This window comes from Periophthalmus magnuspinnatus, chromosome 16 (assembly GCF_009829125.3).
Source record: "Periophthalmus magnuspinnatus isolate fPerMag1 chromosome 16, fPerMag1.2.pri, whole genome shotgun sequence".
In the NCBI taxonomy this organism is placed as follows: domain Eukaryota; kingdom Metazoa; phylum Chordata; class Actinopteri; order Gobiiformes; family Gobiidae; genus Periophthalmus; species Periophthalmus magnuspinnatus.
This window is the reverse complement of record NC_047141.1, coordinates 10,905,537-10,933,272: the sequence shown is the minus strand read 5'-3', so window position 1 is coordinate 10,933,272 and position 27,736 is coordinate 10,905,537. Positions and strand designations below refer to the sequence as shown.

Below are 27,736 nucleotides of genomic sequence, written 5' to 3'. Positions count from 1 at the left end.
ATGTAAAAAAACAAAACAAAAAACAAAACATCAAATTAATTATCAGATGTATCCCTGTGTATGTACGCAATGTAAATTAGAATAGTGTGAAATGAGCAATGGTGTAAATGTGGAGTTCGGTTCTCTGCTTCTTTAAAGGACAAATATTATGCACGCTTTGTGTTGTTTTTGGCCCTTAATCATCCTCGAATACCTTGGCTTTGGCATCTCATGTTTTAGAACTTAAAATAATAGCTTTGTAAAGACCCACACATCATTTTCCAGCTTGGGTGATCCTCATACTGTGACCCGGTGTAGCTCACCATCTACTGGCAGCAGAAGGAATAACCATAGGAAAAACAATTCAACTAGCTGATAACCAACATTCCCAGGCATGAACAAGTCTGGCAATGATGAGGCCTGTCACGATAAACACTATATCAACTTGTTCTTCGATATATGAAAGCTAGAAAAATATTTTTTTGGGGTGAATATTTATCGTGGGGAATTTTTCTTTGCACTAATGGGACATTTTTGGTTATATTTTAACTATACAATAAGATTTAAGCCATAAAAGGTTAAACGAATAACTTCTATCACTCACTACAGATGCAAACTAAGTACCAAAGAATTTCATTCTGTAGATTTAGAAGACTTTTTGTGGTTTAAATCTGTTCTTGGGTTAGTGTGTCAGTTTCAATATTATCATTTATTGTCTATATTTACATTACTTAAATGTGTTATTGTGATAGGTGTAGCAAGGATTTATGAACTGAAAAACTGCACACAGAGTCTACCTGTGACGCAACAATTCTGGAAAAATTAAACCTGCATATTTTATGAGGTTTAGAGGCAAAGGCGATTTTGCATAATATGTGTCCTTTAGTGAATACTACACATTTATACTAACAATTACCCTGCTAGAGTCAGCCTGCTCCTAAAGCAGCTTGTCTAATACGCTGTACATCACTGACATCATTTATTGAGACAACGCCAGCTTCTCCAAGTACAACATATCAAACACTATAGCTACATATCCACTTTCTCCACTAACTTGTGAAACATTTTATATTTCATACACACACATACCACCAATGGAGCAGCTACCACCTAGAGAGATCTGAGGTGATGGCCACACGCAAAACAAACATGGCCGCCTTGGAACGGGTGGTATTATATAGTAGGCCAAGGGTGGTCAGCCGGGTGGTACACAGGGGTCAAAATGACAGAGCATAGTCTTTGCCACATAAAAGCAAACATACACCTTCCCCCTTCCACATAGTTATAATTACAATCTAATTACAATGGCCTAGCTATGGGAGCGCGTCTAAAATATCACCGCTTTTCTTGTTAGCCTTGCCCAGCTACTATTTATATGTTGTCATCTATGGCTACACACCCTCTATTAACCTGGGTAATATTTCAAATCCTTTTATTTTCTTTTGCTTCCTTCAAAATTTATGTGCCTTTCAATTCTCACATGTTGTAAAAAGAAGGGCAGAGATAAATGGCTATAGTAAAGGCCATGATTCAGAACAAGTGAGGTTAGGAAACGCACCGAAGAGTGTAATCTATACCTGTCAAAGTCAAGGCCTGTGGGCCAAATGCAACTCATGGGAAATTTCACTTTTATCTAGCCAGCACAAACATTTGGAAGGTTAATATGTTGGCCGGAGAAGATTGTAACAGGTGGTAGGTTAAAAAAAAAGATTCCTTAAAATGAACAGGCTATTGAAATGGTGCACGCATGATTTTTAGAGTAAAGGTAAAAAAAACAAGCTCTTGCTAAGAATAATGGTTTTCTATTGAATTAAAATAGAAAACACTGTAGTGACATAACAGTAACAGTTGGACATATGTGCCCAACTCATGGTCTGGAAGTAACATTTCAAGATTTATTTTCCCTAGATTTTGAACTTCACATAGTTCAAGAAGCGAATTAGTAATGGGGCAAGTAATGATCATAAAAAACATAATAAAAAAAAGAAAAAAAAGAAGAATATTATTGCTGTTCAAATTTCAAAGTTTAATTTGTATGGGTGGCAAACTTGTGACTGTTCCTGTTTCCCTAGTTTTTGCTACCATTGTGTCCTTAGGCAAGACCATTACCCTTTATCATATCGAGTTCACAGCGCTTGTGAATTCCACTCAGCATTTCAATCCAACAATATTTGAGTACTGTTGAAATCCACCGTAGCACTTTGGCCTTTATTTGATCAAAACGCTGAGTGTTGCTGTCAGGAGCCTTATTGAAGTCGCATGTGGCATTGCTTACATTCAGAGGGGTCAACTTGGACAATATATTTTGAATGGCGGACATGAGGGTGCAGATGTTCCCATGAGTGAGTGGGATCTCTGCAGTGGGGGATTTGAGATCCCAATACAAGCTGCTTTTGTCGGGCTGACACATCAAGCAGTCAAATGATATACTGCTTCCAACCGTCATTTGAATAATCCCAATAGTCTGGAGCAAATATGAAAAATCAAAGCGTCTTTGAAAGCAGAGATATTTTAATTTGTAGAATTAGAAACAGATACAGGGGAAAGACCCTGGCAATGCTACAACCTCCTGCCATTTCTCCATCTGGTCAGCTTGGTCTTGTCATTACTTTAATTCACATCTTAATTTTATTAATAACAACTGATATTTTTATGTTTGATCCATTTAAATCCTTATTCATTCAGACAAATGACATCATTTTGGAGATTATGATGCGATATAAAAGTTATTTGTTTTTGTAGTAGGATTAGATTAAAATTTTAATATATTTTTGCTATCATTAATGTAATAGTATGCTTGTTGTTTAAATTAATTGCGCACATGTATAAAAGGTTTGTCAGGGACATTCATAAAAGGCTACAGTTGAGGAAAAAACAAATTAAGTTAGAATAAAATTATTGTCCTAAAAAAACTAAAATTGATTTGAATAAGCAACTGAATAAGCACTGAAAGTGATCAGCAAATAACATGAATCTTAGTAATTATCTTAGTCCTTCTATCCATTCTAACTCACATCTCAGTGTGTTTGGCCTATGTAGTACTATTACGTGGTGATGTGTCAGTGCTTACGTACATGATGCATAAGGGAGAAAGCAGCTGGGGTTGTACTCCAGTTTCTTCATGAATCGGATCTGACCATTGTCACGGAGACAGTACAGGTTCCTCTCCCCCAGAACGAAGATGGAGGAGGAGGAGTGAGAGAAGGAGGGCACAGACAGCTCCAGTGCCTGCTCTCCCAGAACCAAAGTCCAGTCAGGCTACAACAAAGAAAATGTTTTCAGACACGGACTTAAAAACATATTTTTGATTTATGATGTTGCTAATGATAGAATATAATGTTTTGTGCCATGTTGGTCTGCACTGAAAAAATAAATAATCCCAAATTACCGTCAACCTCTTGCCTCCACTTTTCACAGGAAGGTCGGGGTCTTGTCTGTTCTCAGCTTCTGTGGCTACTGCCAGCGTTTCATACCTGTCAATCAACAGCACACTTCAAAACACTGATACAAGTTCACACACGTCAGTCAGCTATTTCCAAACTTTATTTGTATAGAACTTTTCATACATATACATAACAGAAAAAACATATGCGTCATAAAAATAAGAAAAATCTTAAGACCATTTTAAAAACAAGTGAAGTAAATACATATTAAATGCGTATTAAAAATAGACTGTTGCACAGAAGGGGACTGTAAAAACTGAGTCCTCACCAAATAATATCTGCTTATAGATTTTTTTTGGACAGCCCTAGTGAACATTTCTATTTATTCTAAAGCAGATATAGATTATAACAGACCATATTGCCCACTCAAAAATGCTAAGATGTATTTTTGAACAGAGGCTTTATAGTAGTTGCCGCATAGACCTTCTGTGAATAGTCTAACAAGCTGCTTAATGGATGGCTGCCAGTAATGAAACCTTGTGATCAGTCAAACCATAACTATTTCCTATTTCCTGTCATAGCAAGTGGCCTGCAGATTAAAAGGGCCAGGGTTCTAGGCTTTGGATTTGATATGGTCATTAATACTAAAACAGCACCACTTCATATGTACCACCTTTCTCGAGCTAATGATGGCCCATGAGGACAGAGAGGGACTGTTGGAGCCACTTTGATTAATGCAAGTATTAGAAAAGGCTAGTCACACAAAGCGTACAGTGTTCTAATTGACAAGTGAAAAAGGACAGCTATTCTACGGCTCATTTTTGCAGCGCTGAACAATTTGGGAAAAATATTTAATTGTGATTTTTCTGACAGGCATCGCAGTTAAGATTTGGATTTATGTTTATGTCCAAAAGAACTGATAAAAATAGTGCTATAAACTAAAAAAAAAAAAAAAACTAGTAAAAGAACTGTGTATTTCAGAACATGTTTGTACAGATTTAAACTACAGGATTAGAAGTTTTTATGCAGAATAGGACAGGATATTTTGTTGTTTGTGGAGGAAATTAGGGTACTTCAAAAATTGCAAAAAAAAAAAAAAAAAAAAAAAAAAAATCCATTCAGATTTTATTGTTATTAATCTTGCAGCCCCGCCTTGAATGTTTAATTAATAGGTGTTTTAATTGCTAAAATGTACCTTTAAAAATACACACTCTTACTGTGAGTGGGCCCGCCTCTCCACAGATCGGACCTGTAACTTGGGGCCTGGTGACTGCACCTACGTACCTCCATGGAGACAGATATGTTTTTTTTATTTTGTTTGTTGTTATACTGCAGAACATTCCAGATAAAGCATCTCCAGTTGGGCTGAACAATTTGGAAAAATATCAAATTGCGGATTTCTGACAAGCATTGCAATTTATGTTTTAATAATAGGATTTTGTTCAAAGTTCAGAGGGACTGACAAAAAGAGTGAAATATGAACTGACAAACTAATACACATTTCAGAACATGTTTGTACAGCTCTACAGTGTTTTTATACAGAATAACACAGGCTATTTTGTGGTTTGTTTTTGAAATTATGAAACTTCAAAAATTGCAGCCTTTGCAATTAATCTTGCCGGTCTAAACTCTAACATGCAAACCTGTTTTCAAATTTTCACATTTACTCAAACTAAAAATACAAAATGCAGGTCATTCAACTCTGAAAAACATCCCAAGCAAACACAAGCAAGCAGTAGCCCAGTTTGTTTAAAGGCACAAGCTGAGCATTATGTCACAGGGGGAGCCAAAGGGCCTTCTCAGTGATATGAAAGGGAACTCTTAGGCAAACACACTGATTTACTTTTGGCATATTCATCATCTAAACATGGACACATTCTAAATATACTGACAGTGTACCAATATACGCACTTGCTAACCTCTGTGTCATGGACAAACTGTAGCTCAACGGCCTGGCCAAAACTCACACAGAGTCCAGTGCTAACACATCAAGTTAGCATTCACGGGGGCCAGCAGGCTAAATAAACCAGCTGTTTGACCAGTCATCTGATATCTAATCTGAGACGCTCCGGTGATCTGATCCAGTTCATATAAAGGTCTGTGATGCTATAATACATTATCAAAGTGGAAGAAATTGACCTGTATTATGCTAAGGAATATGGATGGGTGATATATATTGGTTCCAGTATCAGAATCAGCTGACGGGACATTGATAGTGTTTTTGTTTGTTTTTTCAAAATTGGTATCGGCCAATATCAATATTTGATATAGATATGACCTGTGTGTGTCCATGTGTCATTCTTAGTCTTTTGAACAGACTCATGAGTAAATGTGGAAATAGAAGACTGTTAGATGGTCGTATGTTCACACAAATATGTAACAAATGATTTTATATCCCCCAGACAAATACATTTTGTTATTATTTTTTACAAAAAGATGATTTGTGATCTTTACTCCAAATTGAGATTAATTTGTGGGCCTTGCTATGGATTTGAAAAGCTAAATATTCGTAAATAGCAAATATTGGTCAGCCTCAGCCTCAGCAGCAAGCCAAATATCAGCTCAATAAAATCCATATCAGCCCACTAAGGAATTAGGAATTATAAAAATATTAAAGTGCATATGACAGGTTACACTAGTCATTTCACTAAAACTATTTTCTAAAACTCTTGCCTAGTTTTTTTTGTTTGTTTTTTTTAGTAAAATGTATCATTTTCCTTTCTGGTTGGACATGGGCAGCAGATATGACATATGCAGAGATAAACCAAAACTTGTCTAAATTACACAATAGCTATGATTAGACTCATAAAAATAGATGACAACACCATTTTCTTAAACAAAGGTTTAAACTGCCAGAAAAATGTGTTCCTTTTCCAAAAATTATCCCTATCCCAGTATGGAAATAGGTACTCTCACCGCTACTACCCATCACTACTTCATATATTTTTGCACTTTTCTTCATCCTTTTTTCCACAGACCAATGTACAACTATGATAAATATTTACCACGGTACTATCCCACCAAACCAAGTAATAAGTAGACAAACATGAAAACCTGTCATGTGCACATTAAAACCACTCACCACATGCGTCTTCAATTGTCTGTCATTTGTCTGTCACTTTACCACAACTTACCGTTAAGCAGACTGACTTTACATTGTAATTAACAAGTAATTTATGTTAGCAAACAAGCACATATTGGCTTAATAACCTTCTTGAAGTGGTGACTCCCATTTGCCCTCTGCTACAGTTACTATGTCCACAGAACGATTGCCAGCAGCAGTGAAAGAGATGTGAAGTCAGTATTTCCAGAGGAGTATCTAATGGGAGGTTCTTGATACAGTTTGGGGGAAGATAACAAACAGCTGTGGGGTCTGGAAGAGAGGCGTATGAGGGCAGTCGAGGTGCAGAGGCACTTGCCAAATCGTCCCGCTGCTCTGTGGTGCGCCCTGTCCACGGGAGACCGGGCAGCTGCGCACCCGATGGGCCAGCGAGGAAGAGTTGAAAAACAGTCAGTCAAAAGCATCTATGCGGGATGGGTTTTGGAAGGTACTGAGGCCAAGCTGGGAGGAGATTTGTAGTAGGGCTGTGCAATATATCGCAAACTAATCTTTTGTAGCAGTCCAAGACTTTGAAGAAGAGGCACGAGGCTGGAGTTACCATCAGTACAGGGTCCGGGACACAGAGACGATAAACCCTGAAGACATTGTGATAGTGTTGTCCATTCCAGTCTAGTTTAGTCTCATCCCAGTCTCAGCCCCAGTCATAGTTTAGCTATGCTTCCATTGTAGGGAGTATTATATCGCTTATTCTTAGAATCAAAATTGCAGTTTGGTGTAATAAGGCCTCAAGCATTTAAATAATAGAAATGAATTTGCTAAGGGCAAAATATCCTGTCTTTCAATAGAAACAAGTTTTTTGTTTTTCATTTATCAAGAAAGCCTACGGACGTAACTTTTAGTTCTGTCAGTATCAACACAAATAAACTCCACTAATCTTAGTTTACATGTAAAATAATGATGATGAAGAAAAGCATACTTGTAGCTTTCCAGTTGGCGGGCAGAAGACACGGTGAGGAAGCTATCTGTCCTGGGATTGTAGAGCAAGGGGCCAGGCAGCAGGAACCCAGGAAGGAACCGGCCAAAACTGTAGCTGTCTTGCTCAAAGAACATCAGCATCCCATCCATGGACTGGATACACAGCGAGTGGTGACCTGCAACACAAGGTCACTTCACAACAAACCAATTTTGGACAGAGAACCTGAGTTTCACAGTGTAATAAATAAAATGGTTAATTCCCATTCAGGGAATGAAAAATAATAAACAACTTGTGCACGTTAATGCACTGAAGCATTTTAGAGTCACCCCAGACTGATATAGGTGTAGAACTCATTTCAGAGTGCTATATATATCGATTAGAGATAAAGGAGGAGCAAGGCTGTTGAACCACTAATTTGGCAGGGCGCTGTCAATCAAACCTCTGGGAAAGAAAGTACCTGATTAGTCTTTTATTAATGTTAATATTTTGATTTAGGGCCATAGCAAAATACAAAATCCAGGATCGTGTAGAGTGGGTTAATAGGAACATTTTAAGGCCAGAATGACGAGCCTGACAGCAGCAGTTACAGAGAGAAGCACCACCATTTATCAATAGAACATGAATTAGAACCAGAGTTGATGGAGCCAAATTGCGGCCATGCTCACTTCCTACTTGGAACCCTGCGGCTATGGGGTTAGTTATGTCCATTTATATAGTCAGTCTATGCATCAGCCATGGTCAATTTCAAATATCAATTTGGCGAGAACCAGTTTAATCCAGGACATGTTGAATTGAGCAGAAACAACGTGAGCCAGACAGCATGAAAAAAAGAAGGCCAACTGACATGTTTAAAGATTTATGTGTGGAAATAATGGGTGTGAATTCTGGAGTTTTTACAGTAAACAAACTCATTTAAATATTTAAAAAATCTGAGGAGCACAGAGCAAGAACACTGCACAGATGTGACTAGTCAAAGATGGCAGCCAGCTTTCTGTGTACTAACCCAACGCAAATCTAACGCAAGTCTTTCCATTTGGTTTACAAAGCCAATACTGTATTATTTGGAGATGTATCAAATTCATTGCTCTGTATGAAACGTTTGTCTCTAATGAGTGGCATGCAACAAATACTCAAAATGTATAAAAACATGGAAATGACATGAGGTAAACATTTTTTTGTTCCATTTTTGTTCTGGTATTCCAGCTGCAGAATGAGCCCCACACATCAGGTTGCCAGATCCTACAGCTAAAACGGAACATTATGTCTTCAAACCAAACCACCGTATAAAGTCTTATAGTATAAATTAAAGCTACCATCTGTAAGTTTATTTGATTTTTTCCCATAACATTACCATTACATTATCATAAAATGAGCCATGTATCGTGTATCGTGTCGAATCGTGGGGGATTGAGTGATTCTCAGCCCTACATAAAAGACAAGAATTGGGGCTGGGTGATATGAGAAAAAGATGTGATATTTGATGTTTTGTTTTGCGATAACAATATTGTGATATTTGAAAATACTTTTTGGCACAGTAAGTTCAGTTAATGTAAAATAAAAATGCAGTGTGTTCATTTACAAGTCAAACTGAATTAAAATAAAAACTTTAAAAGACGAAACCAATACCAGCCCAAGTCTAACGTAGGACTGAATTCTTTACTTTACTTTCCAAAAAACAGTGCAACTCTGTAAAGTGTAAAAACTTTGTGCTGTTGTGATATATTTACTTTCTTGCGATACCGATTATTGCTTCAGCCAATATTGTGTTATTGATATGTTCGCTGTATATAGTGCGGCCCGAACAAGAATTTTTTTCCAAATAGTTTCCGCTGTGACGCCATGTTGTGTAGAAGTGTGCTTTAATCCAACATATCCAGTGACACCTCCTCCACACACGCAGCCTGAGACTGAATAGGTGTTTGTTAGCAAAGGGGGCTTAATGCGCGCCGTACAGAGCCCATAGCCGCTCATAAAGTGGGCCTGTGTGGGACCAGAGGACTATAATTAGGCCTCGACGTGCTATTAAAACTCACACAGCATCAGCTAGAGGTCAGGCACACAACCACCTACTGCGCCCAGCAACCATCAACCAAAACCTGCACAGCTAAGCACCTAGGAAGGCTGGGGATACCTATGTAATGTGTTTTCATGTTGTTATGGCCATTTCATATGAAGAAATGTGGACATGGGACTCAAAGTGTATAAAAGACTCTGCACCCGAGTTTTTCCCGTGTAAAATATGTCTTGCCCCAGTTCAGATATGGCACTTTTTGTAAATAGTGTGTTATTTTCAGAAACGCGGTGTTTCTGTTTAGTTTTTTCTGTTGTATTTCGCCAATTTCACCGGCGCAATGTGCGTGGGACCGTGACCACCCATTGTTTACTCCAGAGAACAGCTGATGGAACTACGCGGGTCTGTCGTGCAGGGTAGACATGACATCCCAGTGGAGCTGCTATGGAGAACGCGGAGGGGCAGACGAGCGGGACGTAAACTCCAGGAAAAGAAGAGACGCTTCAGACCTGTGCTCCCCTCTGTCATCGCGGGAAACGTGCGGTCTATTTCGAATAAGACGGACGAACTAGCGGCGCTCACGCGATATCAGCGGGAATACAGAGACAGCAGCATCATGCTTTTCACTGAGTCCTGGTTAACCCCGCAAATCCCGGATTCAGCTGTTGTAATGGACAACTTTCACCTTCTGCACGCAGACAGGACGGCAGAGAGCGGCAAGAGGGAAGGAGGAGGTTTGGCTCTGTTTGTGAATGAGAAGTGGTGCAAACCTGGACACTGTACAGTGAAGATGCAGCTGTGTAACAAAGACACTGAGCTGCTGGCTGTTAGCATGAGGCCATATTATCTGCTCCGGGAGTTCTCACATGTGATTGTGATTGCTGTATATGTTCCTCCCTCTGCTAATGCTGAGACGGCCCGTGACACACTGCACTCCTGTAGCACCACACTCCAAACAAAGCACCCACAGGCTCTCTTCCTGATCTCTGGAGACTTCAATCATGCATCTCCTGCACCTGTCCTGCCTACATACACTCAGTATGTCACCTGCCCCACAAAAGACAATAAAACATTGGACTTATTTTTTGCCAACGCCAAGGGGGCTTACTCTTCATCCCCACTGCCTCCCCTGGGTAGAGCTGACCACAACATTCTCCACCTGGAGCCTGTGTACCAGCCCATTGTGCACAGACAGCCTGTGGTGCCCCGTGTGGTGAAGAAGTGGACTGCTGAGAGTGAGGATTCTCTGAGAGACTGCTTTGACACCACAGTGTGGACAGAGCTCTGTGACCCACATGGAGAGGACATCAACGCAATGACTGATTGCATCACAGACTACATAAACTTCTGTTTTGAAAACATCGTTCCCTCCCAGACGGTGCGGTGTTTTGCGAACAACAAGCCGTGGATCAACCCTGGCATAAAAGCTCTGCTGAAGGAGAAGAGAGTTTTTAGGTCAGGGACCAAGGAGGAGCTGAAGGCTGTACAGAAGAAGCTGAGGAGGAAAATCAGGACAAGCCAAGCCAGCCATAAGAGAAGGATGGAGCGACAGCTACAGGAGAAGAACATCCAGGGTGTGTGGAGAAGTCTTAAGACTATCTCAGGCTTCAAAGCACCTCCTGCCCTGACAGAGGGGGACCTGCTGTGGGTGAACGACCTCAATTCACACTTCCTGAGATTTGATCAATCACCCACCCCTCCCCCCACCCAGCTGCCTGCTCTCCCCTCCCCGGCTGGACAATGGGGAACTCCTGCACCTCTTCACACCTCTGCCTCTGCTCTTCAGCCCACCAATACACATGGACTCACCCATCCTCCCAGCCTGCCACTGTCATTTTCTACAGCCCAGGTAAGACTGGAGCTCAAGAAGATCAGACCCAGGAAGGCAGCAGGACCAGACGGCATCAGCTCCAGGCTCCTTAAGTCCTGTGCAGATGAGCTGTGCGGAGTTATGGAGCATGTCTTCAACATGAGCCTAAAGCTGAGGGTGGTACCACAACTCTGGAAGACCTCCTGCGTGGTACTGGTGCCCAAGACGCCACAGGCCAAGGAGCTCAGCAGCTTCAGGCCGGTGGCTCTAACATCTCACCTGATGAAGACACTGGAGAGACTGGTCCTTGGCCACCTCCGCTCCACCGTGAGCTCAGTGATGGACCCGCTGCAGTTTGCGTAATGACCTGGCATCGGAGTGGAGGACGCCATCATCTACCTGCTGCACCACTCACTGTCTCACCTGGAGAACCCCAGCAGCACTGTGAGGATTCTCTTCTTTGACTTCTCCAGTGCTTTCAACACCATCCAGCCACTGCTCCTGAGGGAAAAGCTGGAGACCACCGGGGTAGACTGTGACCTGGCAGACTGCATCCTGGACTATCTCACAAACCGGCCCCAGTTTGTGAGAGTCAAGAACTGCGTGTCTGATCTCATGACCTGTAGTGTGGGGGGCGCCCCAGGGCACTGTCCTCGCGCCCTTTCTTTTCACCCTTTACACTGCAGACTTCAGACACAACACGGACAGCTGCGTCCTGCAGAAGTTCTCTGATGACTCTGCCATGATTGGCCTCATCAAGGATGATGACGATGTGGAGTACAGAGGACTAACACAGGACTTTGTGGACTGGTGTCAGCAGAACCACCTCATCATCAATGCAGGGAAGACCAAGGAGATGGTAGTGGACTTCCGCAGACGCCACTCTACTGCCCCCCCAGTGAACATTCAGGGAAGGGACATTGAGAGAGTGGACTCATACAAGTACCTGGGTGTTCATCTGAACAACAAACTGGACTGGACTCACAACACAGATGCACTGTACAGGAAGGGCGAGAGCAGGCTCTATCTCCTGAGGAGACTCAGGTCTTTTGGAGTGAGAGGGCCACTCCTGAAGACCTTCTATGACTCTGTGGTGGCATCAGCCATCCTGTACGGTGTGGTCTGCTGGAGCAGCAGCATCACAGAGAGGGAGAGGAAGAAGCTGGACAAGGTCATCAAGAAGTCCAGCTCCGTCCTGGGCTGTCCTCTGGACTTAGTGCAGGAGGTGGGGGACAGGAGGGTCCTGGCTAAGGTCATTTCTATGCTGGGCTATGAGTCTAACCCCCTGCAGGACGCTCTGTCTGCCCTGGAGAGCAGCTTCAGTGACAGACTGATTCACCCTCGCTGTGTGAAGGAGAGGTTTCGCAGGTCTTTCCTTCCTGCTGCTGTCAGACTTTACAATGAACACTGTTAACAATGAACATGTGTCATTCATCCACACCTATGTGCAATACTTAAGTCACTTTACGAAGATGTTATATTAGAGTCTATTTTTTGTTTATTTTTAAGTATATTTTTAAAATTATTTTAAACTATTTATCTATTATCTTGTTTTATTGCATGTTACCATTTTCCTTCTGTTCTTTAACTGTGCGGTGCAATACTGGAATTTCCCACTGTGGGACTAATAAAGGCATATCTTATCTTATATATTGTATGAGTGGCTCTCGAGGTGCGTGTTGTCTGCATGCAATTCTAATGATAATCAGGAAATCACAGCAAACCTCCACACTGATCTTTGAGAGCTGTGAAACGTGCTTATAAACTCATCACGGTGAATCATTAGGATGTTCGGAATGCATAAGGTAAGTGAGGGATAACTTTGGACTTCTGCAAAGCATTGAACATAAATAAATCTGTTTTTTGTTTATTTCACTTTTGTTCAAACTGTAAAAATCAAGTACAGCACCTTTAAAACAGAAGTGAGAGAAAATCTAACAGGAGAATGAAAAACAAACAAAGCAAATATGTATAGAAGTCCATAAAAAAAAACATTAAAAACAGGTGCAAGTGTGTGTATAAAAGTTTGTAACCAAATTATTCAAATGCGATTCTGTCACCAATGCATTCAATTTTGCTTTCGCTTCACAAAAATGGAAAACACGTCAAAGAAAACAACTAAAAGCCCTCGTTTTTATCTCAGTTTTGGTGCAGCCAGTCCTTAGCCTTATGCAGTCATGTGACCTGGTATTAATGCGGTATCAATGATTAACAAGCAGGTGTGGTATTCTGGCAGTTAGAGAAGAAGTAGACCAGAAATAGTCCCTTATAGATACATTTCATACAGTGCTGTTCTCTTCTAATAGGCACTGATGGCCAACTCACTTTTCCATAGAGAACACAGTGATGGGTGTCAAATCCATCACCTGTAATGAAACGAAGAGCCGAGTGAAAGAGCAGAACCAACGGTTTCAAAGCAGAGGCCAAAGTCTGCATGTACACCACATCCCCATAATCCAGTGCAGAAAGAAAGATTGTTTGCACTATTTCTGTTGAATTGCGACCTGTCCTCCAGCTCAGTTTTAAACACAAGGGATCACAATAATGAAGTCTTTTGATGAATTTCTGTCTGTTTGAGGTGTGTGCATAAACCTCCAGCTCCTGCTTGGTGTGGCCTGACCCCGACCAGGGCCCATGGGCAGTGAGCTATTAGAGACGTATTAGCACAGAGCCCGCTATTACTGCGCCTACAGCACTGCTAAATGGCTGCTATTATAGAGCCCAGCGCCTCTCCTCCTACTTTCCTCTCCAACTCCTTCCAAAACCCAAATATGCATTTAAGCACCACAGACAGAGGACACATCTGGCTGCTCTGGCAAACTTAACCCTGTGCACTTCTATTCATGAAAATGTTCTATGAATTGTATATTTTTACTCATTCTGCAGTAAAGTTTATTCTCAATGTCCTATTTTTATGTTGGGTGAGCCGTTTGGCACTAAGTAACTTTTATGGAAGGGGGGTGGGGACTTCTCCGTGAAGATGTTATTGCTTTTCTTGGAATGTTCCACGATATGGCATTAAACTATAATATCTTGCATTCATTCACTTGCATGTGTTTTATTGGTCAAAAATACCTGGAATAAACATGCTTCTTACTGTGAACATGATCACATTTCCACAGATCTGACCTTTAAATTAGCTTGGTGGCATTAGCTGACGGCCTTTATATGGAGCTAGACAGTTTAATGCCATACTGCGGAAGTTTCCCGACAAAGCATTAACACTTCCATGCAGACCAGCAGGCGGTGTACCCTCCTACAGAAAAGTTACATAATGGACCTTTAAATTAGCAATGTTGATTTTACAGATTTGATACTTTGAAGAAAATGTTCCTAGTGCTACTGTGGTGAAATTGTACTTTGACCCTTAACCTTATTGTTGAGTTGAGAATTCACAAAAGGTGAACTAAGGCTTCGTGTGACAGGATGCCAATTACAGGGTCTCTTGCTCCATCTAGTGGCTAAAACGGAAAGAGCCAAGATTCAGATGATAGGATCGATTAGAGCAGGATTATCATGGTGTTTATCAGCTTTGCATATTTAGTTATCAAAAGAATCAGCTGAATGATTTGGGGGAAAAATATCCCAATGCAATTTTTCTGACAAGCATTGCAATTAGATTTGTGATTTATGTTTTAAAAATAGGATTCTGTTCAAGTTCACATTTTAAGCACATCCACATGGATTAACTGAAAAAGACTGAAATATGAACTGACAAACTAATACAAGAATCACATTTCAGAGCATGTTTGTAGAGATGTAAACGACAGGGTTAGCAGTTTTAGGTGGAATAATACACACTAATTGTATCCACTCAAATTGTGATTTTGATTAAATTGCTATTCATTTTACAGCTCTACAACCTGGACATTTTGGATTTCATGAAGATTTTTGTTTTTGTTTTTTAGTGCTGCAAGGTTAATGGCAATTCAATCAAAGTCCCAATTTGCGTATGTACAAGTAGCAAATAGTCATAGTAATAATAGTATCCTTTCTTATTCTGCATAAAAACTGCTAACCCTGTAATTTAAACCTGTACAAACATGTCCTGAAATGAGATTCTTTTTTGAGTTCGTCAGTTCATACTTCAGTCTTTTTGTCAATTCCTCTGGACATGTTTAAAATGTGAACTTTGAACAGAATATTATTATTAAAGTACAAATCGCAACTCTAAACGCAATGCTTGTCAAAAAAATCACAATTTGATATTTTTCCCAAATTGTTCAGCCCTAAACGGAGTATTCCAGGAAAGTCTCACATGGAACAACACTGGGTCCACTTTGAGCACGTGAACTCAGACCGAGCCAAGAGACTGGTTTGACCATGGCCACGCTGTTCTTTCTATCAATCACCATTAACACACAGTGAATTACAGGGCTCCCATGCCAACCCGCAGAGTCCAGTCCCCTCTTTGCTGACACAGGCGTCTTACAGAGGCGTCAGTTACATTTACTTGAGTAACTTTTGAAAGAAATTGTACTTTTCTAGCAGCATACGTTTACTCCTATTTGAGTAATCTTTTTATTGAGTAAAAGTTTTGGTTTCTCTTCCCACTGTGAGTAAGTGTGCAAGTGACAAAAGCTTTATGTTGACAATATGAAATGATTTGTGTTTCTTGCTCCGCTCCCTCAGTTATAATGTAGTATTTGTGTGTATCCTCTGAAAATACCAGATTTTGGACATTATTAAAAATTACAGTCACTTCAAATTATAAATCAGATGACACATTCTGACAGTTACTTTTACATGAGTAGTTGTTTTTCCTAAATACTTTTTTACTCTTACTTGAGTAAAATTTTTGGCTACTCTACCACCTCTGGTAATGGCCCAGGATATTACTCAAGTAAGAGGAGTATTACTTCAAAATAATATTACTCAAGTAGAAGCACAAAGTAGTGGTCCAAGAAATTACTCAGGTAAGAGTAAAAATTATTTGGTAAAACTACAGCTCAAGAAACTTAACTTAAAGAGTAACTGTCGGGAGGTAACATCTGATTTATACTTTCAAGTGAATGTAATTTAAAAGACAAAACATTAAATAATGCACAAAATCTGGTATTTTTAGACACAAAAAAAATCATATCTGAAGGAGCGGTGCAAGAAATACAATTGTTCAGATCCTTTCATATTGTCAGCATAAACCCTTTGCTATATACTTTAATTTATTCATGGTCAGTTTATCTATATGTATTGAATCAGTATTTTCAGTATTTCCACCAACCTGCTCAGGGACTCCAGGTGTAAATTAGCATTCATGCGATAACCTGCATCAGCATCTCCCTATGACTGGTCTTGGTTAATGAATAGTGGATAAAGTATGATTTCTTTAAAAAAGTTACTCAAGTAAATGTAACTGAGTAAATGTAACTGAGTGCTACCCATCTCTGACCACTATTTAGTACTTCTACTTGAGTAATATCTCTTACTTGAGAAGATTTTCTGGCTACTCGACCCACCCTCTCTCCTGTGCAGTTAAAAGGGGGTTCCCCGGTTGTGTGCGTGTTTAGCTGCATGTGAGTTTTTCTTGGAAGTGCGCTAGTCGAGGGCTTTCCCCTTCGAGGTTTTTCCACACTCCAAACAGACGGAGCAGGGAGCAGATCCGTGACCCCTCTCTTTTTTCATTCTTTCCATCCACCACTTACCGCGCCTTGCACAGATTTTTATACTGTCTGTATTTATCCAGTCCAGTCAAATATATTACCAGTGGCAGGGTATGGCAGTGCTATATGAAAATAGTTGAATAGGTTGGTTTCACGTGACATTGTAAATAGCCTTTTATTGGGTTTTAGCTTCCCGTTATATGCAACATTTTGAGGAGATTTCCCATTCAAAGATAGGAGTTTTGAATTGTTAATTGCTGTGGTAACAGTCTTAATTTTTCACCATTCTGAAACCCATAGTTAGTATAAAACCGAGGTGGAAGAGTCAGCAATTCTATGGTATAATTTGACTTTTAACTGACAAAATGAAGCTGGTTCTGGTTAATGTCTCGTAATTACTGAGTCTACCCACATGGTCCAAGGTTTAGCTGTCAGCAAAATTGTGCTCAGATATTTTTATTTATTTTCACAATGGCATTATTCAATCAATAATGCGTGGCTGTTGAAATATAAAAATGACTAAGCCACAAGATTAAAGAAACTGTATGTGAGATAAATATAGATTTCACTAGTAACAATTCTAATTCTTAGTTACAAAAACACTGGGCAAGATGTCCCTTTTATTTATATTATAATTTGATGTTTCGGTTCTCAAGGCCGAAAGCAGAATGAGCCTCACGTGAGTTTCAATGCTGAAATCCAGTTGATTTAAACCTAAAACAACGCTCTCTTATCTGAATCATTACTACCTAAACCTCAGCACCTGCAGCCAGTCATCAGTCAGTCCTAGTGCAGCCTCTGCAGCTCAGTGAGTGGATTCTTGAGGCTCTGAGTTTTCACATGAGGCATGGACGTCCATATACTGAGAATGGGAAAAACATGTGTCCTCTACATGCAGGTTAAGCTACGGGCAACCCAGATTCAGTTGTTCAGTAATTGTAATAACTTCTTAGAAACAATTAGGTTCACAGTTGCCTGAGAAAGTGGTGCCATTATTCAACCCCAAAGACGTCATTGTCAGTTGAAACCATTTCAAGCCATAAGGAGGTTTATTAAGTTTAAGTTCCCATAAAGTTCTATAGGACCCTGTCCTCCATCTGAAATGATGAGATCATCTAGAACATGATTATGTTTGGTTGATACTGAGATTATGTATGTGTTCTGTTATTATGTATGTGTTCTGTTATGTTCTTACCTGTGACCCCTCCGAAGGTGCCGTAGGTCATGTTGCATGCAGTTCGTTGTAGGTTGTGCTCGTAAACTAGCTTCAGCTGGTACTGGTCGCCATGCTCCACGTTTCCTGCCGTGCCTACATACACACAAAGTGTCATTATCAACATACTTGTAAATTATAAGTACCTTTATTCATTTTAAAGGAAAACTGTTACTACATAATCAAGTTTATTCTGTAATAATATATTTTTCAATGATTAACTGACATCAGATTGTCTGAGTATTTGTCCAGTAAAACTTCAAATCTTGGATTTTGCCTTCATTGAAAATGCAATGGACTCCAGTTAAATAAACAAATAATGTCAAAATAATATTTTCAGGCTCTAAAATCACTTAATTCATCCCCCCTGAAGTTTTCATAATTTATTAAACTTTGGAACTAATCCCAATTTCCCCACTGAAATCACATTGCATTCAACTTCACTTTGGTCTCCATTATGGAATTTTGATTGCTTTGATTACAAGCTTCAAAGGGTTTATTATCTGGGACACATCAACACAGATTGTAATTTTGCGCTTTATAAATTGTATCAGAAGAAATCACTACTGACACGGCTCCACAAGTTTGAATAATGTAATGTTAGAATATCAGAGCATATAAATTGGATTACCAACATTTATATTTATATATTTGGAGATCTTACATTGACCTTCATCCATTCCCTATAGACTAACCATATATTTACCTCTTGCCTAACCTTAAACTAAACCCATACCTTAACTTTAAATGATGTTGTTAATCTAATAATAAAGTGTTTACATCATGGAGACCAGATTTTTGTCTACATAAAGTAGGCAGGTCACCATGAATAGTGTGTATAGAGTTTAGATTTGTTTACCCACCAATAACATATTTGATCTACTGCACCCACACTACAATTTTGTATCTTTGCTTACCTGAAACAGAATATACCGACAGCTTCCTTGGGTGAAGAACAGCCAGGTGAAGGAGATCTGAACACCTGAAAAATAAACACAAAATTAAGTTATAGTACACATCTCTGTATTGACATATACATATATATACATATATATATATATACATATATATATATATACATATATATATATATATACATATATATATATATACATATATATATATATACATATACATATATATACATATATATATATATATATATATATATATATACATATACATATATATACATATATATATATATATATACATATATATATATATATATATATATATATATATATATATATATATATATATATATATATATATATATATATATACACATATATATACATATACACAAAGACTGCAATGATGCACATAAGAGAATGTCCACTACACACCAACAATAAAATATCTTGTCTTTTTTATTTTAAAAACAGCTAACCCTTTAGACCTCAAACATTTGCATTAGGGCCTGTACCTGATTTTTCCCATGTATTTGATCAAATTTTGTCTCGCTGAAGTACACATATATTGCACTTGTTGAGGTCAAAATAAGTTTGCTGGGTGCTGTCTACATGTAATTAGTTTTATTGTCTGAGAATCAGGAAGTGTGCACTAGCATGCTAAGTGTTGTTTGCTTTACCATCGCGGCAAAATTCTGGTTGCTGAAAGTTGTGAAAAGCTAAACTCTTTGCTGTGAATAATTAGGATGATTGTAACTTACCTTATGCATATAACAGAAGTAAGGAATAACTGGACCCCTGCAAACCTTTTTAAAATGAATTACTATAGTTTTTCATGCTTTCAAGACAAAACAAAGGTACACCGCCTTTAGTGCTCTAGACATTGTTTACAATGTGCCCCCTGAATTCTACTTTTTGAACATATATCGCAAAGCTAATCACAATTGCAATCAGAAAAACAGCAAATCGATTTTTTCCAGGATTGTGCAGCCCGATTATAAACTAAAAATAAGTGGGGGAGCAACCAGTTGGGAAGCACTTGCATAAGCTGAAATTTTCTACAAGCTAAGGTCTGTTTTTGCTAGCTCTCCAACAGTTTTTAAAGGAACCATGTCCTGTAAACCACTGGGTAAGTGAAGATGACATGTCCCAAACAGACAGTGGCATGCTGTTCCCAGTATGATGATGAGGTGGGACAAACCACTATGGCTGTTCCCAGAATCATACCCCATTATGGAAAAGGCACATGTCGGCACTTTTGCTAACGTTTTGTCAGCTCTAGCATTGTCAGCGTGTTAATGGACCAGATCTCATGAATCCTACGTATTAAAAAAAGAAGATAAACATAGGTTTTTGTGGGACTTTGGTTGCTTGATCGCCATAAATCACAAGGAGCAAGTAAAACCATAGGAAATGACTGCATGTTAATCTGGTGGTAAGCAGCGGCAGGGATGGATTATGAATGAAATGAGATGTGACTGGGTGTTACTGACTGGAATTGTAATGCTTTATTATAAAACAGAAAGCAAACATGTTCATGGGAAATCGAGGCAGGGGTACATATTGATAATTTGCAGCTGATGTCATCATCAAAAATAAACATTTCCAGGGCATATGATGTTAAGTGTAGGCACTGCTCTGTCTGAGGCACTGTTGGAGCTTTGACCATGGACCTTGAACGCTCATATTGATGACCATTGTGTGAATTATGTGGTCCTCTGTCTTTTATTTATTCTTATTTTACTTTTTCTCTTTATATGTGAAGCACTATGGAAACTGTTTTTGTTTATAAAATGTGCTACATAAATAATGAGGATTTGGATTTCATATTTCAGATTATTTTTATTTTGTTGCTGAACATTTTACCATACACATAGATGTAAAAGACCTCCAACATGCAGTTACTGTAAAGTATCAATAATAAGATTGCGTTCATGTTCTACAGTCTGATGATATCATAATTTCAAACATGATCTGAACATGTATTATCTAAAAGCTCAAAGGAATTCATGCATTATCTAGAATCAGAATCAGAATCAGAAGACTTTTATTGCCATCGTTTGTGAACACAGTTCACAAACTAGGAACTTACTTCGGTCATTACCTATCAGAATCATAATGTGATATTGAAGAGGGGATATTGTTTTCGTAGTTCGTGTTACCGGCAATCTGCAAGTAATCCACTCAAAGTATGTGGCAACCCAGACCTGCAGTCAGTGTAAACCCACCATAAGAATACTGGAGGAAAATGTCCATATATTCAAAACCATATACAGCTATGGAACAGCTCCTGGGTCATGCCAGGGATTTAACACAGAGTAGATAGCAGTGTCAGAATACTTCTGAGGGAACAAAAACTTGAATAGCTGCAAACTAAAAACTAGTTGTAAAGAATTTACCTACATGATTTTTGCATGATATATTATAGAAGATTATATAAACTTTACTCACGAGACAAACTTGCCCAACTCCACTTGAATGATGGCATTGTGGAGGTTTACTTCGAGCAGTTGAGACTCAGCCAGGCCCTGGGCTCCTTCACTGGGTTTGTTGGCATGAGGAGAGAAGATCCTCAACATTCCCATGTAGCTTCCCACAACCACCTTATCTACAGGACCAGAGAGCAGAACAGGATTAGACATTTGCATAACTATGTATAGTTTGTATAATAGGGAGTGCATGCTAGTTGTTCGCTTTAGACAGCAAAACAGGTCTCTGTTTTGCTCTGGTCTCTGGAAAAGCACTTATAAACTCATCGGGGTTCGACTCATGGGTTTCCTGGCCCTTTCTGTGCAGAGTTTGCATGTTCTCCTCGTGTCTGCGTAGGGGCCTCCCCCATCAACCCAAGACATGCACAATAGGTAAAATCCTCCAAGCCTTGCTCAAGACCTGGAGATGGGTCCCCAAGCAGTGTACAGTGATAGGCTGCCCCAGTGGCATTAAACGAATGCAGAATGAATTTCCTTCACAAGGGTTCAATAAAGTATATCTTACCTTATCTTATTTTGGGAAAAGTGTTTGTAAACACATAAATGGATAAGGTAAGTGGGCAATAAATCTGAACTAGTTCCTTTTTTTATTTTTAAAACAGTAAAAATCAGGTACAGCACCTAATGGGAAACACTGAGGGACTATGATCACCACTAAACTGATTGTTACAGCTTTCACTTCCTCTACTTTATGTGTCATTACAAACTTAGGATAAACTCAGAAACAGACCATGTCCAGTGCCGCTGTTGTCCACGTCGCCGACACACAAACATCCTTGGTCAAACTCCTCTCCCTCACCCAGAGCTGACGACCACCAGTCACGGGCTTTGAACAGAGACATGCTAGAGACAAGAGAGAAAAGCTTATAAAGGGAGGAACTTGGAAAAAATAAAGTGCATAAGTTTTTCATGTTTTATTATGACTTGTTTTGGTGGGATTGTACCTGTGGTAAACATTTATCATAGTTTCACATCAGTCAAGAAAAGAATAAAAGAAAAACATGAAGTAATGGAGAGTTCTAAAAAGGAATAAGTCTACTTATGTCATCACCACCAAAAAATCTATTCAAAATGCAGTGAACGATTTATGCACAAGGAATAGATTTTTGTGGCAGTTTAAACCTTCATTTAACAAAATAATGGTCTTGTCATTTACTTTCAATAGTCTAATCATCACTATTGTGCATTTTAGAAATTTTTAGGCAATATAAGGCAACAATATGTTTGCTACGTAACAGTTATGGAATTAGCTCCACATATGTCATATACGCTAACTGTTTCCAACCAGGAAGTAAAGTTATTCATTTCAAGGCAAGAGTTTTAGTAAAATCAATATAATGTTAGTGAAATTAGTAGTTCAACCTGGCACTTTAAGCTCATAGATAGTAACACCATACGATTTTACATTTGAATCTATTCTAATGGACAGTGACATTGAAATAGCAGTGGGTGTCAACATTACATCCCTGAAAGCTAGTGCACCCTAAAAGTCATGATTAATTTATCAGAAAAAATATAATGTATCTAATATGACTTTTTATAATTAATTAAAATAATTTAACTTGTATTTATACTGACAGAGAAGACATTGAATTTTGTGACAGTTTAATGCAGATAGGCCCAAATATTACAGATATACTATAAACCAGGTCAATAAATCTGCAATCTGACAGTTAAAGAGCACCTCAACTATAGGGATACTAGAATGTTGTGATGTCATGGGAACTACACTACGAGAGTCATGTGACCAGGATTGATAGTGAGTGAAGTGGCAAGGGTAGGCGGGGGCAAGCAGCTTTTCTCCTTACTAAGTGCTGAGCAGGTGGAACAGGCAGTTAATCCAGTGAGGAACTAGGTGCCCCAGTGTAAACGTTCCAAGACTGTGGCATTGTCTTTTATATTAACATTTTGTCTTAATCCTCTTCTTCTGTCCTTCCATTCCACTGTGTCTTTAACTTAATTTAGTAGTTAGTAGCAAAAGAAAAAATCTATTCCGCCAACTGGACAAAAGTTTTAGAGTGAATTTTTTGCTTGGACGAGCAGCAAAACGTCTTCACTCTAAAACTTTTGTCCAGTTGACAGAACTGAATTTTTCTTTTGCTATTGATCATATCTGGACAACAGACATCTAGTCAATTAGTAGTTTAAAGGAACTATATGTAGCCTGCACTCTGACTGGTTTAAAAAGGTATTACAATCACAACTGAATGTGGATTGCCAGTGCTTTAACCTGAAGATAGACGACACATACAAGTTTTTGTCATTGACAGCATATACCAGAGCAGCAGAGTCTGCACTGGAACTGATTAATAACTGGCTCAAATGCTGGGGTTTAGGTAGATTCAGAGTAAGCCCTTTTAGGTTTAAACCAACTGGATTTCAGCACGGAAACTGGCAACCCAAAGGAGTGACTCCTGTGAGGCACATTCCCCTTTCTGACTGGATAATCATCTGAAAAAACGAATCATAAAACATATAAAACCAGGTAGTGTCAGTAACCTTATTTCACTTTCACTAACGCTACTTTAATAGAAGATACTTTAAATATCAGAAATGTTTTTGGAAAGATGATATCATCTATCACAGTCATAAAAAATAGGTTCTATGAAACTAGAGGTCTATGTATTATAAACATGTCAACCTAAAATAAAGATAAATTCTTTTATATTGCAGTTCCAAGGTTGTAAAAGATACCTGTTCAATGGACAGATATCAACAGTTTGCCCCTGGCTCCATTCTGCTATCGTCACCTGGCTGAATAACTTAGCTTAGCCTGCTAATTCCCTTATGATTCTTTCAGTAGCTACAGAGCGCCTTGCTAGCTTGGCAAGAACAAAAGTGCAACACACCGCCACGTTTTTATTGTTTCCTTACCTGAACTTTCAAAAGCCACTGTCCAAAACAAGCCGAATAACAACAGAATGTTCACATCCAAATCACATTTCTGAGTTGAGCCTTTTCGCTTGCAGCCATCGTCCCGTTGTCATGGCACTGACGCTCAGCGGAATAGCCAGACCGTAATACGCAGGCGCAAAAACAGAGAGGCTTCTGGGATTTTGAGTGTTTAGTTTGGTTGTAGCGTATGTCGTTTTTAACTTTTATGCCAGTATTTGTCAGTTCTGAATTGCAACACATAATACTAAAATGTAAATTGGAGGAAAAAATTGTCTTGTCCGAGATTAGAACAGAATTAAAGTTAGTCTATAGTCATACCCTAAATGTGGCTCATACTCCTCGACCAACCTCGAAATCATCAGTCGTCACGTGCGTCAGATAGGCCTTGTATTTAACAGTCTATGACCTAGCTTAAAACCAGTTAAATGAAAGTGAAACGTATCCTCTCCAAAGATGTGTACAGGCTACAGAATTAAAAATGTCTGCATTACAATGTACATTCAGGCATACAAATTGCTTCATCTTTGCTGCACTGTAACGTGGTGCCAACCATCATATTACTTTATCTTAGACATTAATTATAAACAATACTATTGAAATTCCGAGACCCTTGCAAAAGGCCTCGTGCAGTTTTAAAAGGGATCTTGGCTGTGTCTCAATTCGCCAAATGCACCGTTCGAAGGTACCCTTCGAAGTACTCCCGTAAGTACCGATCGAAGTACCCGGTCGAAAATGTGTACTGCTCAGTGTAGCCGCCATCTTGTCGAAATGGGACATGCCTACACCACAGACCATACTTCCATCGGTGTCTTTGCGCGTACGTTACGTGCATTACGTACGTTATTTTTTATTTTTTATTATTTCGTCACAGCCGTTTATTTCTGTTTAGATTGAATATCAATAGGCAAATATAACGTTCGAGGTGAGTTTTTCTCAATTGTAGCTACTTCATAACTTTAACAAAATATACCCTGTGAAAACGTAATAACAGAGACAGAGGTAACAATGTAATTTTTACATTCATAGTCTATAAACCAGAGAAAAGTGATTAGTTGTACATAAAGTGGGATATTGCAGTTTAACAATTCGGTATGTGTGCAGGTTTCATTTGATCTGTGGGTAAACCACTTTAATACCAGTAGTGGGCGCTGTTTACCTTCTATGCCGTGCCAGTTTATTTCATTTTATTTTTGTAAGGTATTTTCTAGCAGTACAGCACTACATCAAACTTAGTAAATCAAGCTTGATTTACTAATGTGAAGGTAAATGACACATGCCACCAGGGGGCGCACACCTATGGAATGCACCTGAACTCATGAAGATGTTGTGCAGACCTCCCACCCACACACACACACCCACACACCCAAACAAACACACACACACACAGGGGGGGACTATGGAAACTATGGAATTACTATTAACTAGTCACCTGGCAAATCCACACTAAATACCTTTGTATTTTTAAACAGGATATCGGTCTCTACCTGGCACCACTCCCTTGTTATGTCTCGAGCCAAACAGTAGGCTACTGTGCAATCAGATTTGTTTATTTTAGTGATGCTTGAAACAAAGTTGCTCATTGGTCACCTATCAATTTGAACACAAGGAAAATTCTCTCACCTCAAAATGTAGTGTGTTGCTCATTGAAACCCACCGAGACACAGGCAGAAACATGCAAACTCCACACATAAAAGCTCTATGTGCAGTGTACACAAATGCTACAATAGTGACCTCTTAATCATGAAAACCAGGTACTGGAAGTTAATGTATTATTAGTTTGTAACTGTTATATATATTTCACAAGAACTATTCCACTGAACAAAGTGCATTGAACACAAAGGACAAAAACACTCAATTGGCATTTGACAAGAATCACAAAAACAACATGTATGCTTTAAGAATATTATATTATTTGAAAGATTTGAAAGGGGGGTGGGGGGGGTGGGGGGGTGTCATGTTTTAGTTGATGGGGGAAACCGGAGTACCCGGAGGAAACCCATCCAGACACGGGGAGAAACATGACAAACTCCACACAGGCCTTCCTGTGAGGCATGAGAGTTGCCACCGTGCTGCCCAAACACAAAAACACAAAAACAGAGAAGAGGGGTTGGTCTGGTCTGCTCCAGGAGGAGCCCTCGTCACCACCAGCTCTGTGGGAACAAACACACGACACAAGAAGAGGGGGAGCAGAAAACAAAATATCTTATACCTAACATTTTATTTATATGTTTTTTGTTTGATTGCTTCACACTAAAACACAAGAACTAAACACACACTATTTACATGCTATTTACAACATAAATCACAGAATGATCAGTAATACACACAACACTATACTTAATTTAACATCAGGCATATTTTTGCAGATTTCTTAATTTTTTATTTTATTTTATTTTTTTTTTGTTTCACACGGAACACAAGAATCACACTATTTACAACAAAACACTTATGTATATTATGATACAGTGTCATAGTTAGTCAGTCATATGTCATAGTTAGTTGGCATCCGTGGAGTCAGAAATGACAGAAAACGGGACATGGATGATCTGAGGGCCCCTGCAGTAGCAGCCGCAAGCGTAGCAAAGGGAGCAAGGAGAGCCTTAGCAGGAGGAGCAGAGAGGGCCTTAGCAGGAGGAGCAACGCGGGGTTTAGCATAAGGAACAGGGCGGGCCTCACAAAGACGAATACGGAGGGGCTTAGAGGGAGGAGCAGGGAGGGGAATGGAGGGGGCAGCAGGGAAGGGCATGGCAGGGGCAATGGGGGTGGGCATGGCGGGAGCGGACGGGGTGGGCATGGCGGGAGCAGCGGGGAGGGGCGTGGCACAATGAGCAGAGAGGACCATATCACGATGAGCAGAGAGGACCTTAGCACAATGAGCAGAGAAGATCTTAGCATGATGAGCAAGGAGGACCTTAGCAGGAAGAGCAACGGGGGCCTTAGCAAGACGAATACGGAGCAGCTTAGCAAGATGAGCAGGGGGGGGCATCGCAGAAGGAGCAGGGTGGCTCTTAGCATGTGGAGCAACGCGGGCCTCAGCAAGACGTATACGGCGCAGCTTAGCACGAGTAGAGAGGCGCATAGCACGAGCAGCACGGAGGGGCGTAGCCGTAGCGGTGGGAAGGGGCATGGCAGGGGCAGCAGAGGTGGGCATGGCGGGAGCGGCGGGGAGGAGCATAGCAGGACTAACAGGGAAGACCTCAGGAGGGGGAGCAACACGGGGTTTAGCAACATGAATACGGATCACCTGAGCAGCAGGGAGGGGCATAGCACAATGAGCAGAGAGGACCATATCACGATGAGCAGAGAGGACCTTAGCACGATGAGCAGGGAGGACCTTAGCAGGAGGAGCAACGGGGGCCTTAGCAAGACGAATACGGAGCAGCTTAGCAAGATGAGCAGGGAGGG

General features: G+C 39.7%; 1 protein-coding gene across 1 annotated transcript in view; it reads right to left on the bottom strand.

Moving 5' to 3' along the window:
* The window catches only part of bbs9 (Bardet-Biedl syndrome 9), a 189,670-nt gene extending 165,248 nt beyond the window's left edge, over positions 1 to 24,422 (bottom strand). The window contains exons 1-8 of the mRNA XM_055228220.1: positions 24,311 to 24,422; positions 22,167 to 22,279; positions 21,399 to 21,555; positions 18,951 to 19,015; positions 18,016 to 18,129; positions 7,400 to 7,574; positions 3,368 to 3,452; positions 3,054 to 3,237 (exon numbers count right to left, since the gene is read on the bottom strand). Coding sequence (XP_055084195.1) covers positions 3,054 to 3,237; positions 3,368 to 3,452; positions 7,400 to 7,574; positions 18,016 to 18,129; positions 18,951 to 19,015; positions 21,399 to 21,555; positions 22,167 to 22,278 — 892 coding nt within the window. The 5' untranslated portion in view covers position 22,279; positions 24,311 to 24,422. The remainder of the gene's footprint in view (positions 1 to 3,053; positions 3,238 to 3,367; positions 3,453 to 7,399; positions 7,575 to 18,015; positions 18,130 to 18,950; positions 19,016 to 21,398; positions 21,556 to 22,166; positions 22,280 to 24,310) is intronic.
* Positions 24,423 to 27,736: the final 3,314 nt, after the last annotated feature.